This window comes from Pantherophis guttatus, chromosome 9 (genome assembly GCF_059756535.1).
Source record: "Pantherophis guttatus breed Tessera chromosome 9, ASM5975653v1, whole genome shotgun sequence".
In the NCBI taxonomy this organism is placed as follows: Eukaryota; Metazoa; Chordata; class Lepidosauria; order Squamata; family Colubridae; genus Pantherophis; species Pantherophis guttatus.
This window is the reverse complement of record NC_142071.1, coordinates 188,355-203,243: the sequence shown is the minus strand read 5'-3', so window position 1 is coordinate 203,243 and position 14,889 is coordinate 188,355. Positions and strand designations below refer to the sequence as shown.

The 14,889-nt window shown below is 43.1% G+C and overlaps 1 protein-coding gene across 1 annotated transcript in view; it reads left to right on the top strand.

Annotated features, from left to right (window-relative positions):
• SLC4A5 (solute carrier family 4 member 5) overlaps nt 1-14,889 on the top strand; it is a 66,245-nt gene that overhangs the window by 13,457 nt on the left and 37,899 nt on the right. The window contains exons 3-6 of the mRNA XM_087875921.1: nt 3,893-4,022; nt 10,042-10,202; nt 13,063-13,215; nt 14,458-14,553. Coding sequence (XP_087732047.1) covers nt 3,893-4,022; nt 10,042-10,202; nt 13,063-13,215; nt 14,458-14,553 — 540 coding nt within the window. The remainder of the gene's footprint in view (nt 1-3,892; nt 4,023-10,041; nt 10,203-13,062; nt 13,216-14,457; nt 14,554-14,889) is intronic.

Below are 14,889 nucleotides of genomic sequence, written 5' to 3'. Positions count from 1 at the left end.
CTAATGAGAAATGAGCAGGGGCCCAGCAGTGCCAAAAGAAGGCTAAACTCACCAAGAGGCAGGGCAGCCCGAGACTGAAGGGTTTCATTTGGGAACTGGAGGGCAGAATGTTTCCCCTCTCCATCTTCTGAAAATGCCAGCATTTTATGCTATTGTTTTCCCTCCATCTGGGAGAAAGGAGTGTTTAGTTTTGACCTCTGACTTCCTCAGAGATCACTGGCTCAAATGGATCTGCTAGACCTGGACACTGAGACACCCCCCCCAAAAAAATCCGAAGGCTGTGCCAACACCTGAGATTTTTTTCTTTCAAAGGTTGACAACTGCACTGCAGCTCTGATTAATCTTTTCTCTCATATATCACACGAAGGACATGAGGAGTAATCCTGAGGTGATCCATACACTTGTTATATCTCGTTAACTAAGGCTTACTATCTAAGTAATAATGGATGTTTCCTACACTGCCATTAGCACAATTTGTGAATTTAGCCCCTAAAAGACTTTGTCAACATAACCTGTTAGAAATCAAAAGGATGTCATTATTAATGACATCATGCAAATGAACCCAATGAATTAATTTGAACAAGTGGCATCGTTCACACCATTTACATGGATATGGTGGATGCTCATCTCAAGCAGTTCACAACACTCAATAGTCCTTCTAAGATGTTTTGAATGAGCTTCTTGATGGAGTCCCAGGGAGAAACAAGAAAGGGACAAAGGCTGTCGTTGTCTGTGTCTGGATTGGCTCACAAAGATTTCTGTTCAGTCTCCCCCTCCAAGAGGTTTTCGGCAGCATCATAAGGCAGCAAGCAGGGCAATCTTGCTATAAGACCTGCTGTATAACATTATGATCACAGACTCTGAACATAGAGTAAATGTGTCCCAAATATTAGGACTCAAAAAGCATAGCAGAAAACCTAGTGGTCAGCAGGTGCCCAGCCAGATGCAAATCCCTCCCCTGAAAACTCTCAGACTCCATCAACAACAATCTGCTTTCTCAGAAAGGCTCCCTCCAAGGGGATACTTTGGCACTGGCTCATTTTAATTCATCTTGCTGATATTTCTGAAAACATAATCTTGTGCCGTTAGTGAAGGGCAAGGGGACTGATAACATACATTAACAACCTTCCCATTGTCTTCCATCTTCCTTTCCAGGGTCTTGAGAGTTTATCTCTTGCCTGAGCAATGGAAAGGAACACAATGGAGTTGTTTCTGTGTCTTTTGGTAACATTTTGATGAAAATGTATTTACTTTGGGGTTTTTTTTTTTAACACTTTGTTTATATACTATGAGCCAGTTGACGCAAAGTGGGAAGTAAAGCAACGTCTGTCTTTCTCACCCCCCCCCCAAAAAAAACTGGCTGCAAACTAGCAAATGCCAATTAATTCTGATGGTAGTACAATTCTGTTTCTCTCTTAACCTGAGGACAAATCTTATTGAATATAATTGGATGCATATCTGAATAAGGATGGATGAAATTACACTACACAAATAGCAATTTATTAAAATACTCTACAGAAAAGAAGTGCTTTTTTTGTCGGTCTATTATAGGGCAAGAAAGACAGATGTGAGTCCTGTTACTTGTGTGAGAAATGTATACTTAGATTCTCTGTAAGGAGACGGGCCTGGGATAAGCCCCCCTGCAGCTGGGGAGGCTCTGAAGAGATGCGTGCAGAGTCTTTGCACAGCCTCTGTGGGCACACAGGGAGCGATGCAGGCCAGGGATGAAAGAGAACATAGTGCTACGTCCAGCTGGCTTTGTCCCTAGTTACTTTAGCGGTTACACACTCTCTTTCCCCTTTGATTTTGTCCATAGCAAAATGTGGATGCAAGTGCTTTTCCCCAAGTTGAGGTTTCCAGAATAGGGAATGGATAACCTTAAGAAATAATTGTTGATTGTTTCTTTAGCTTGTATGGGTGCCCATAGAGGTCAAAAAAATTCAGGTTGGGAGTTGTGAATGTGGGCTTAAACTCCCATGGTTGCAGCCTTCATCTTAACCCCATCCTCCCCAGGACATGCCATGTTTGCTTGCCTGGGCCCCTCTCGAATCCCATTAGACTTCTTAAAAGAATAAATTTGCTGGGAGACGGGAGAGAAGAGCAAAAAACAGGTCTATCTGAGATTCCTGAAATCACCACATTTCTATCTCTGATTCCCAAATGTTAGTAGAAAATAATTTGAAAGAAGTGAGCCAGCGAACCAAAGGCTGCTTGCCGAAACTGGTCCCAAATAGTTCAATCACTTATGCAGCTGGATCATAAGGGGAAACCCAGAGAAATGTCTCTGCAGTCTGGCACATGGGGGCCTCTGGTCCTGCCTGATACCCTCTGGGCCAATGGGCAGGGAAACAGGTCTGGAAAGCAAAGGAGCAACCTTGAACTCTTGACTGGGCTCTTCCTCCATTCTGGACACCAGCTGTCCTGGGCAAGGATGCTGACCCTCCTTAGTGCCAAGCCCTGGGTGTGGACTTGTTTCCTGAGCAATGGATTTGGGGACAGTGACCCCTTAAACTAGTGGCATGCCTTGCTTTCATTTGGCTGTACAAGTCAAGGGACTTACAATAGTTCATTTAGTGTCCATCCAAAGTTATGCCACTGAAAAAAGTAACTTATTACTGTTTTTCACACTTTTGACCATTGAAGTATCCCTGTGGTCATGTGATCAAAATTTGCTTAGCAGCTGACTCATATTTATGACAATCACAATGTCCTGGGGTCATGTGATCCCCTTTTGCAACTTTCTGACAAGCAAAATCAATGGGGAAACCAGATTCACTTAACAACCGTGTTACTAACTTAACAATTGCAGTGATTCACTGAACAACTGTGGCAAAAAAGTCATAAGATGAGGCAAAACTCACTTAACACCCAACCTCTGGGTGTTTCGCTGCGCACTGAAGACCCTGTTGTTCAGCCAGGCAGGGCTATCAACATAATAATTTTAAATTGGGGTATTTTAAATTTTTGGGGTTTTAAATCGGCCAAATCGATTTAATTATTTTAATTTTTAATCATTGTTGTGTCCTGTGTTTTTAAATTGGCTGTACACCACCCTGAGTCCTTCGGGAGAAGGGCGGTATAGAAATAAAATAATAATAATAATAATAATAATAATAATAATAATAATAATAATAATAATAATAATAAAGTAACTAGATGAAAGACCAAATCACTCTTGACATGCTGACCCCCCCCCTCAAGAAAGGTATATCTGGAATAAATATAAATATACATTAGCATGAACAATTCACCAATTTTTAAATTGTTAGTTTCACTTCAGTCGTTTATGGTATCTGTAATGAAATCTTTTTACTAGCCTAGCTGCTGTAATGTCCCTTGCTGCCACCCACTCTGCATCCACTACAGGGTAGCCTTTCCACCGCACTTGGGGTGACCCTATCAAGTTCAAAAGCTCCTGCCAAAACTGGTCTGAGACAATCCATTTTGGGACCCCATGCAGCCTATAGATGTGCTGCACAAACATTTTTGCTAAGACTCTGGCTGAAGGGAGCTTTTGGCATGGTATGAAATGTGCCTGTTTTGAGAACAGGTCAACAACGGTCCATATTACAGTGTTCCCTCCACTCTTGGGCAGCTCCATTATGAAATCCATGGCTATCTTACTAACAGAGAAGAAATAATAGCGGGAACTGAAGTTGCAGGAATTTGGGGGAAAGTGACCATGTCATCTTGGAATTCAATCTAATGCAATCACAAGCAATAGAATGTAATCAAACCAGTGTCTTAGACTTTTCAAAAGCTGATTTCAACAGCTGTTTTGCTGCTGACCTTGAAACCGCTTTCTTTCCCAAGGACTTCAAAACTGGGTTGAAAACATGCAATCATGAGTAGGTTCTGCCTGTCCTTAATCAGCTTTTCATCTTTGGTTTAGTGTCACCTGCTGCTGAGCGACTCCGATATATCCTGGGTGAAGATGATGACCCCCCCAACCCAACACTATTCACTGAGATGGACACTCTCCAACATGATGGAGAAGAAATGGAATGGAAGGAGGCAGCCAGGTAGGAAAACCGGGGAAGCAGGAGCCATTTGGCTACGATGGCTACATTTGTGGCTGACCTAGAAGATTGCAAAAAGGAATATGGGAGAGACTTGGTTCCTGCTATATGCACGTGTATTGTTCTTAGTTTTCTCATGCTGCTTGTTGCCTCTAGCCAAGCAGCTCTGATGGGTGGTGATAAAATCTATCTTGACAATGGGAAAATTTGGGGCACGTGAAGCCATATCAGTGGGCATGCGAGTGTTGCCCCAGCTCAGCTCCAGCACGCTGGCCAACTGATTTTCAGGCCTTCTGGGCCCACTGGAAGTCAAGAAACGGGCCGTTTCCGGCCTCCGGAGGGCCTCTGGGGGGATGGGGAAGGCTGTTTTCACCCTCCCCAGGCTCCTAGAAAGTCTCTGGAGCCTGGGGAGAGCGAAAAACTGCAACCATAAAAGCAGTTCAACAATAGGGTCTTTCATTCAAAAAGGACTTGCCTTAAGGGCCATCTTCCTAAGGAAAGCTTAGCTTCAGCTCATGCACTGGACAGGGGATTGAACTCCTTGGTTTAGGCAGCTCTTTTAAGACTATAATTCTGTGATGTTCTGGCTTAGGGTCACTTTCCGTAATGTCGAGAAGAATCACCACATGGGGTTCAGCTGTTCAGTGGCAACAGGGTACATTGCCCAAAGCCTTGTGCTCGGATTGGGCCACCTGCTTGACTGCAGGGACAGTGCTGATGGAGGTGGCAATAGGAAGGGGCTTCAGGGGCTGAGTTCAGATCAGACCTGGGATCAAGGCCAGAGCAGCGGCTTCCCTAAGGAGATTGGTAGACGCCCCATGGGCTCACAGCCAGGGCTCTTTCCATCTGAGCATTGCTTGCTGGGGAAACAACTCCAGATGCAGCTGTTAGTTTGCGGTGAGGGCCAATTAAGAACAGCAGCCCTGGCACCTGCCTCAGCTGTTTGGCGGTGCTTCTGGCCATGGCCCCATCGGTTGCTGACCCGGAGGAGGAGAATGAACCAGAACTGGGGCCATCAGACAGAGGGATCCAGGGTCCCCAGGAGCATTCAGAGGGCCTGGGGGTGGAGGAGACACAGGTCCAGGTCCCCCAGGCATCGTGTGTGTGTGTGCAATCAACAAGGTGGATAGCCACTCGCTCAAGAAGAGGAAGGAGAGGCATGGCTGCCACCAGTTCACACTGACGATCAGCAACAGGCTCCCTGTGATGAGCACCTGCTGAACCCTCCCGATCCACAGACGCGAAGAGTGGAGAGATGGGAAGCTCAGAGGAGGTGAGTGAGGCTGCTCATGAGGGAACAGCCTTGCCCCTTCTAAAGAGGGACACCAGATTGTGAATTACTTAGTCAGGCACGTGAGAGGGAGCGGTTGGCGAAGACAAACATTCATTTTCTTGAGTGCTTCAGCTCCGTGCTTCCTGCATCCTGATTTCATGCTGTGATCACTGAGTTTGTCTTGTTGGCTTTTCCTGGACCTGGACTTAGGTTTGGACTTCGATTTGCATCTAGACTCGGGTTACGTTTTCTCAAGAACTTACTCATTCAGCTTTATGCGTGTGTGTTTGGACTTAATCCGCTGAATTGCTTGGGAGAGGAGTTTGTGATGGGGGATTTGGGGGGTTATTGGTATAACAATTAGAGTGGTGAAATGAGCATATTCTACTCATACCTATTGCCGTGTGTATGACTTGGGTTAGAAACAGAACACTGTTTGGTGGTGTGTAATTCCAGCGCAGTGGCAGTGCTTCAAAGCCATCTTTGTGAGAGTCTGCTCTTAGGGTGAGAATTACTTTTGAAGCTCTTCAGGGCAGGGGCCAGGCTACTGAAAGGGCCGTCTCATCCCACTGGGATTGGTTCACCCCCATCCATGCTGCCAGAAGCAGACTGCAGGCCCCATAGGCCAGAGTATCCCTGCTGGTGGGTCCATCTTGACACCATGAGTGAGGTCAGCTCCAACCCTCCAGACCTTCTGCAAGAGCTTGAAGTCTTGGCTCTGCCAATTGGCATGGGGCTCCAACTGAGGGGGATTGATTGATTGAATTTATATCGCCACCTATTCACATATGGCAACTCAAGGTGTCTTACAGAATATAAACCTCATTTAAAACAATAAAACTAATAAAAAAGAATCAAATAAATTAATATAATATAATAAAATACCCCCCACCCCCGCCCCGGCAACAGCAGACCACACTAGCCCTTCAATGGGCTCCATCGCGCTCTGGGTTCCCCAGGCCCACTGTCAGAGCCAGGTTTTCAGCGCCTTCTGGAAGAGTGTTAGAGTGGGGACCATTCCAATCTCGGGGGGGGGGGATGATGTTCCAGAGAGAGGGAGCCACCATGGAGAAGGTCCTTCTTCTGTGTCCCACCAGGTGTATCTCCCTCGGGGATGGAACCCTCAACATTCCCTGCCTCCCAGTATCATATCAGGGAGTGGTTGATAGATTAACAACAGGTCCCACCCACCCCCTTCTCATCATCCTCCCACCCTCCCTCCCCATCTTTTTAGCTCGTTTGATGTTTTATAGTATTGTATTTATATTATCAGGGTTTATATAGTTTTATCTTTTAATATTGTTAGCCGCTCATGGTTACCGTGTGGTAAGATGGTTGGCTAATACATTTTACAATTCAATCTTCAATCAATTAATATAGAATGGAAGAAAGAACTACAGTACTGGCCTTGCAACCAGGATTTGTGAGATGTTCCAGCCCTTGCAGGTGACAGATGGCGCCATCCACATCCCTCCCTATTGCAGTTAATCCTCAAGTTATATTACCTTAAATGTTTCCAACCATTTGCCACCTTCTTCGAAATACTACAATAGACTTTTTTCCATGCAGGAAATTTCCATCATCCCACCAGCTGTAGGACAGCCTTGTCCACCCGGCCTTCGGCATCCTTCTTCCTTGTCTTCAAAGAGATAAAATATTGCCCCAGGGTGGTTTCCTCCGGGTGCTCCTCTGTCCACTCTTGGTAGAAGCCAGGATGAGGCAGGCGGTGCCCCCCACAGGATGTGCCTTCAAGCCACTGAGAGTCAAAGAACAAGGAAAGAGGCCCCAGAGCAACGCCCTCTGAGGAGGCAGGTTGCCTCATGGAAAGCCGCATCTGAAACTGGCTCATCTCCAAATGAAAAACAAGGCATCCTGCAGCTCCTTATTCACATCAGAATCCATGATATCTGGATTGAATTAGGGCTTGAATTCACCTGGGCTGATTTTGAGGTAGAGATATAGGACTGTAACCAATGTACTGGTAGTCCTCGATTTACGACCACAATTGAGCCCCAAATTTCCATTGTTAAGTGAGACATTCGTTAAGTGAGTTTTGCCCCATTTATTACCTTTCTTTCCAGAGTTGTTAAGTAAATCATTGCAGTTGATAAGTTAGTAACACGGTTGTTAAATGAATCTGGCTTCCCTATTGACTTTGCTTGTCAGAAGGTCGCAAAAGGGGATCATGTGATCCCGAGGACACTGCGACCGTCATAAATATGAAGCAGTTGTCAAGCATCTGAACTTTTGTCACATGACCATAGGGATACTTCAAAGGTTGGAACCGTAACTGTGAATGGTCAAGTGAAGAGTTAACTTTGCTTACTTACTACAAATATATAAAACAAACCTTTTTGAAATCCTCAAACTTTAATCAAAGTATTAATGAAAATGTTAAGGCGCCCTTATATTATTGAATTTTAAGTTCGCCACCATTTAAAATAATATAAATACAAATCCTTATGGAATGTCCTCTCTCAGCTGAGATTCTAGAGGCATTAGCCAGTTATTTTTCATTAATGTACTCTTGGGGGAGGAAGTGGGATTTGGAGACTCTAATAGCACTTTTGATCTCATCTCAACCTCTTGGTTGTGAAAAACGAAGCACTCTGAGCGCTTCTGTCCAAGAAAAACAAAATTATATAGTCAAGCAACTAATAACATAGCTCTATTTTTTAATAATTCATGAGTCGTTCTTGTTCATGGTAGTTTTTAGATTGTATCACATGATCTCTCCATTGTGGAGGGTGGGGACTAAGCCATGAAAGACACCTGTTCACAGTGGCCCAATATAAACGACCTTGAGCAAACACTAAGTAAAAAGCTTGGGACTTTCCCCATGGCTCTCCATCCAGAGTTGTCTTTTAAATAAATAAGCAAAGCTTTTGCTGAAATGAAGAGGAAATATGAATTTAAGTCTGGCAAACATTCACGTGTCCAGTAACCTCAAGGCAGAAAGAGGGAAGCAGGGAAAGCTGAAATTCCAAGATAATAATCTTCTATCTTTAGAATTTTCTCCCACCAAAATTAATTTAATTTTTGTTTTGCTTCTCATTCTGTTACAAATTATGTCATTCTAGCTGAGTGGCAATGGGTGGGGGAAACTTTGGCAAGATGTTCCCTAATGTCTCTTCGTTTAGTCCATTGTCAGCTATGAAAAACCAGTTTGCATTGTAATTATCCAAGATGCATCATGTACAAACAACATTTGGCAAAACCTAAGCAAAAGGGGTTAATCTTGAAACAACTAAGCAGAGTCAGGCTTGCTGGAATTTAAAAAAACAAAACCAAAACCACATTCTGGTCACAGTTGTCCCAAAGGTGCTGTTCAAAGGAAAAAAAGCCAAGAAAGTCCAGTTGCCCTTTGAGCAGCACCTTTGGGACAACCGTGACCTGGATGACCGAGACTTTCCATAGACCTTCTGGAAATAGGTCCAGAAACAAACCACTTTCTGATGTACCAGGTGTCACAAAGTTTGAATAAAACACTTATTTGTTTTAATTCAGCTCCCATTGCATCATGGTTGGTCTAGTTCAACATGACCCAGCTCTTGGCCCAGCCATAGCAGAGAGACTAGCTTTTTAGAATCCCATTGTTAGGTTCATTTTGCCTGCAGGTGAAGGGACTTGGTACAGGATAAATCCCTTCTCCATCAAATAATTGCTATATTTCCCTTGCTGCATGCAGACGGGTGAAAAGGGATTTGCTCTAATCACAATGATCAGGCAACCACCTCAGGTATTTCCTCTTCCTGACATGTAAAAATAGGAGATCTGTGACAAGCAGAACTTTATTTCTCTCAGTCTCTAAAGAAAATTCTACTATGAATTGTAAATTTAGTTGAAATGACTAAAAACTGCTTAAATTTGTGAACCGGCCAATACTCTGTTCAGAAAAAATACATTGTATGTTTGTTTGTGTGTTTGTATAAAAAATAAAAAAACCTTTAAAAAAAAAAAAGAAAATGTATTTTCTTCCCAGAACTTGGTGTTACTTCTATTGTAACATCCTTCATAAACTTTAAGAATACGGAATGCAGAATAACAGAGTTGGAAAAGGCCCTAACCTTTACCCACAACTCCAAGAGGCAAGCTGTTTGTTGACGAATAGCAATAGCAATAGCAATAGCACTTAGACTTATATACCGCTTCATAGTGCTTTACAGCCCTCTCTAAGCAGTTCACAGAGTCAGCATATTGCCCCCAACAATCTGGGTCCTCATTTGACCGACCTCAGAAGGATGGAAGGCTGAGTCAACCTTGAGCCTGGTGAGATTCGATCTGCCAAACTGCTGGCAGCTAGTGATCAGCAGAAGTAGCCTGCAGTACTGCACTCTAACCACTGCGCCACTGCGGCTCAGTAGGCCAATTGTTCCTACTGTCAGGAAATTCCTTATTTCCAAGTTGGATCTCTCTTTAACAAGCTTCCACCATTAGTTCTTCTCCTATCCTCAGGAGATTGAGAGAATAACCCCTCAGCTCTGTGAGTGGCCCTCAAGTACTGGAATTAGAACTACATAGTTGTTCTAATTTTATTGTAAGGGTACATTAACTGAATAAAGTACATCTTTCTCCCCTTCACCTTTTAGCCTAAGAAACTAGAGAGGGTTCCTTCTGGAATGTTTGCCGTATCCCTATTCCTTCAGCTGTCTCTTCTCTTACGGTGGTCCAGTCTGTGGCTCTTGTCTCCCAGGTCATTCCCACAGGCCATTTCATGTGGCAGAAAAGATGCTCTTTCTTTTGTTTCAGATGGATTAAGTTTGAAGAGAAGGTGGAAGAAGGAGGGGAGCGATGGAGTAAACCTCATGTATCAACTCTGACTTTGCATAGCTTGTTTGAACTGCGCACTTGCCTGCAGATGGGAACCATCCTGTTAGATCTTGATGGCTACTTCCTGCCACAAATCATAGGTAAGGTAAGATCTGCAAAGATCTGAAATTAAAGGCTCAACCTATCCAAATCCTGCTTCATTAAATAAAGGGCCCACCAAAGTGCTTTCAAACAGTAATATGACATATGGAAATAAGGTGCAGAGAATGCTCCATCAGTCTTACTGACAGCTCAGGTGTTAAGGGAGTCATTTGAAGAACTCTGTGCCTGAGATGATAGGAATGCTCTCTCTGTGATGACCTATTCGCGTGCACAAGTCATTGCTTCAGGAGCATGGGATATGTTGTAGTGCTTGCATCCTTGTAAAGGTGATTGTCACAATCCTTCTGTATTCATATCAAATTCTTCCAAAGACATTAGAATCCTCCTTAATCTGGGGCATATGGAGTTCAACTGGGGTTTAACAAATGCATAACCTTCTTAGACCATCTATAAAGTCCCTTCCAGCTCAGGTAATTCCTAGCATCCAGGGCTAATCATCCTCGTCAGTGCCTGGCAGAATTCTTTGGAGAGTGCACTTATTTCTAGCACACGTTGTAGGCCTGTGGCCATTATTGCCTTACAGGATCATATTGGAGGGCGATCCACATCTTACACTAGAGTCACAGGGTGGCTCTTTTAATACACAGATGGGACTGAAAGTGACAGAAGAGATAGGATGGCCATGCTGGTCATGATGGCCTGAGCCGCTGCTTTATCTTGCCCAGTTCTTTTAATGACTTCTCATCTTCATGTCTGACTTGCTATTCTGCCTATACATTTGGTTGAACATAGAATAGAATTGAATTTTTTTCTTTAAACATGGGTTTAAAGCCCTACTGTGATGAAAAAGCTCCACAGGTTTTACACCTGGCTGTGAACACATTGATTTTGGACCTCCTTCCGAAATGTAAAAAGGGGAGGGGGAAGAGCTCTATGCAAGCTCTTCCTTGCATAGAGCTTTTAAAGACAGTTCAGTATCATTTCACTCTAGTGCCTGAATCAAATCATAGGAAAAGTTGAAAGCCCCCAAAACTAATCAGCATTTGCTGTTACTCATGCATACCCTGTATAACAATATGCTCTTCAAAATTGGCAATCTTTATCTGATCTCATTTGAACATGAAGATGTTAGATAAACTCATATTCTCAATCCACGATTGCTAAATTTTTACATAAATAGTGGGCTCATATGCTTTAATAACATTCAGGGTGAGCATCTTTAAGGAGTTCATCCTTAAACTTCCTCTCATGCTGTGACTCATTCAGTTTTTAATAACCGATTTTCAGGACCCTCCTTGTGCCTCAAGGACACAAGGATTAGCAAGCAGTGCTCCTTGTATAGTGGTCTAGAGGTGGAAGGCCTTACTGAAGTCTATAAGTATACTATATCCACATTTCTTTGATCCACTAATTTTAGTCAAACACATCCTTCTTTACTGTATATTGTATGCAGACAATCACAGCCCACCATTCCTCTTAAGGTTAATAGACTGTAAAGAACAATTTTATGCCCACCTGCTACTTCTGGATATGTTTTTCATAGCAACATGTAACTAATGGTGGGACATTATAAATGGTAAGCATTAACCAGTCCAAAAGGAATCCACAGCTATTATTAGATCTGTAGCTTTAAAAGTCACATTTTATACTTTCTTGCATAATAACGAATATCATTATGAAAGAATATATAAATCTTTTTGTACCCTCGTTGGATATTGGTTCAGTTTTAATCAGTTTTGTTTTGTTTATTTATTAAATTGTTTTCTGCCCATCTCACCACGAAGTCACTCTGGGCAGTTTACAATGTTTAAAAGAATAAAGTAATGCAACAACATGTATCTAATAAGAAAAAAATACTATAAAAATGCAAAATATCAGCTATAACTAAAAGATGGGGAGTGAGGGGGTAGAATGAGCAGAAGGGGAGGTGAGATCTGTTGTTAATCTATCAGCCCCACCAGCCCCCAGATGGTCAGACTCTTGCAGAAGGTCAGGAGAGTTGGAGCCCACCTTGCTTCAGGGAGCAAGATGTTCTAAAGGGCAGGAGCGATGGCAGAGAAGGTTCTTCTCCTGGACCCAGCCAGCCAGAATTCCCCGGTCAACAAGGTTTGGAGCCTGCCTCCTCTGCCAGGTGGGTGGGTGGCACCGGCCGATCCCGGTGGGTTGAGACAGTCCCTCAAGTAACCTGGACCCATGCCATGGAGGGCTGTAAAGATGATTGCCAGCACCTTGAGTTGCGCCCAGAAGCACACTGGCAGCCAGGACAGCTTACGGAGCAGTGGTAGCATGGACCACTCTAGGGGCCCCCAAAAGCTGCCTGCACAACTGCACCAGCTGTAACTTTTGAATGTTTTTCAAGGGTAGCCTTATGGTGCCTTATGGATTTTCCTCTCATGGATTTGAGTTTATATTCATTGATGTATGTATTTTGTATTATCATCATCTAATATCATAATTACATTTTTATATAACTCTTGTCAATAACTGAAGAGATTTGAAAAAACGTGTAGCTTTTACGTTACTGCTAGTTCAAAGATTGAAATACGTCCTGATGAATTGTGTTGGGCAACCGTTTGCAGTCTCTGTGTAGCAAGCCAGCGTTCCCAGAAGTCACCTTGAAAGACATTAGCAAAATGGCTTAATTTCAGCGGTAGTTCAAGATGTCTTTGGAAGGTCGTTGAAGGAAAATTAAGGCTGGGGTGCAGTTAAATTTGTCTTATAAAGATTTCATCTCCCATTTCTACTCCAATCTCCTCAAAGAAAAATTAGCATGGACAAAAAAATTAAGTCTATTACCTTAAATCCATCTGATCTGGAAATTCAAGAGTCATATAGGACTGACAAAAGTTGGGAATATTTTGGCTGGACATCATCAATAATATAATCTATGTTTTTCAGATAATGTCATTGAAAAACAAATAGAAGATGGCCTTCTAAAGCCAGAGCTGCGAGAGAAAATAAGCTATGTGCTCCTGAGAAAGCACCGACATCAGATGAAGAAATCCATCCACCGATCCTTGGCAGATATTGGCAAATCCGTCTCAAGCATAAGTGCGTGAAATTTCCAGAGTACCATTTTTGGCAAAGCAGGATAGTGGGTGACAGCTAAAGGGAAGTCTTGAGTGCCTTCTTATGGGCTACTTTTGCTGCTGCAAAATCATCAAGAGGACCCTGAAGGACAACAGAAGTGGGGAGGTGATATGGCTCTGATCAATACTGGGGGAAAAAAAGATTTTTCGGCAGCAGCCAAAAAAGCTAATACAATCCTTGGTTGTATAAACAGAGGCATAGAATCAAAATCACGTGAAATATTACTACCACTTTATAAAGCTTTAGTAAGGCCACACCTGGAATACTGCATCCAATTTTGATCACCACATTACAAAAAAGATGTTGAAACTTTGGAAAAAGCATTGTAAGCCGCCCTGAGTCTTCGGAGAAGGGCGGCATATAAATCAAATAATAATAATAAAAAAAAGTGCAAAGAAGAGCAACTAAGATGATTAAAGGCCTGGAGACTAAAACATAGGAAGAACAGTTGCAGGATTTGGGTCTGGCTAGTCTAGAGAAAAGAAGGCCTAGGGGTGATATGATAGCAGTATTCCAGTATTTGAGGGGTTGCACAAAGAAAAGAGGGTGAACTTATTTTCCAAAGCACCAGAAGGCAGGACAAGAAACAATGGATGGAAACTAACCAAGGAGAGAAGCACCCTGGAATTAAGGAGAAACTTCCTAACAGTGAGGGCAATTAACCAGTGGAACAGAAGTTGCCACCAGAGGTTGTGGGTGCTTCATCACTGGGGGTTTTTAAGCAGAGACTGGACAGTCACTTGTCTGAAATGCTATAGGGTCTCCTGCTTGAGCAGAGGGCTGGACTAGAAGATCTCCTGGATCCCTTCCAGCCCTATTCTGATTGACTGATTCTTCCCAAAAAGATTCACAGTAAATGATTTATTGAGTTACACTATGACATTCAGAAGTTCCCTGAAATAGAAGATGGCAAAGAACCAACTGCTCAGATGGCAGGGGTCAATCTATTGTTTGCTGTGTGCTCTTCTGCCCCGCCCGCCTCCCCGTCTCTGGTGCCCACAGAAAAGGTATTGTGGGCAATTCTGTCTGCGGTCCACCTCGCCCAAAATCTGCCCTCCTACTCAAAGAACAGTGACAGTGTTTCTTCAGTGGTTTGGGCGCTTGCTTGGTACCAAAAGCCCAATGTTTCACTAGCTGATCATTTTTATTGAAGTTGTGGGCTTATGATAGGTTCATCCCCATTATGTTTCTGCCTGCCAACAGATCGTAGCCCTGTCCAGAGTCCAGCTACAGGAGTTGGCTTTTATCGTTCTTCTGAAGACCTCAGAATAAGACAGAACTCAACTTATGGAAGATTACGTAAGTTTCATGATAATTCTGTCGTTACAGATCAAATACCTTAGGAGGAACTATTCATTTCCTCACCACCTGATATAATAATTGAAAGTAGTGAACAGATGGAGTTGAAGTAGCACCAAATCTAAGGGTAGTGATTGATGCAGAGGTATGTAAATTTGGGGGTGCTAGGAAATCATTTAGAATTTTGAGAGCATAGCTTGGTGCATTTAAAAAATGTCCACAATAGTCACAATTGGTCACAAAACACCTATTTCACCAAAACAGGGAACCAGGTGGACACCAATAAGATGAAAGTGCCCCAATATATCTTTATGGTAAGATGCCCACAGTCATGGT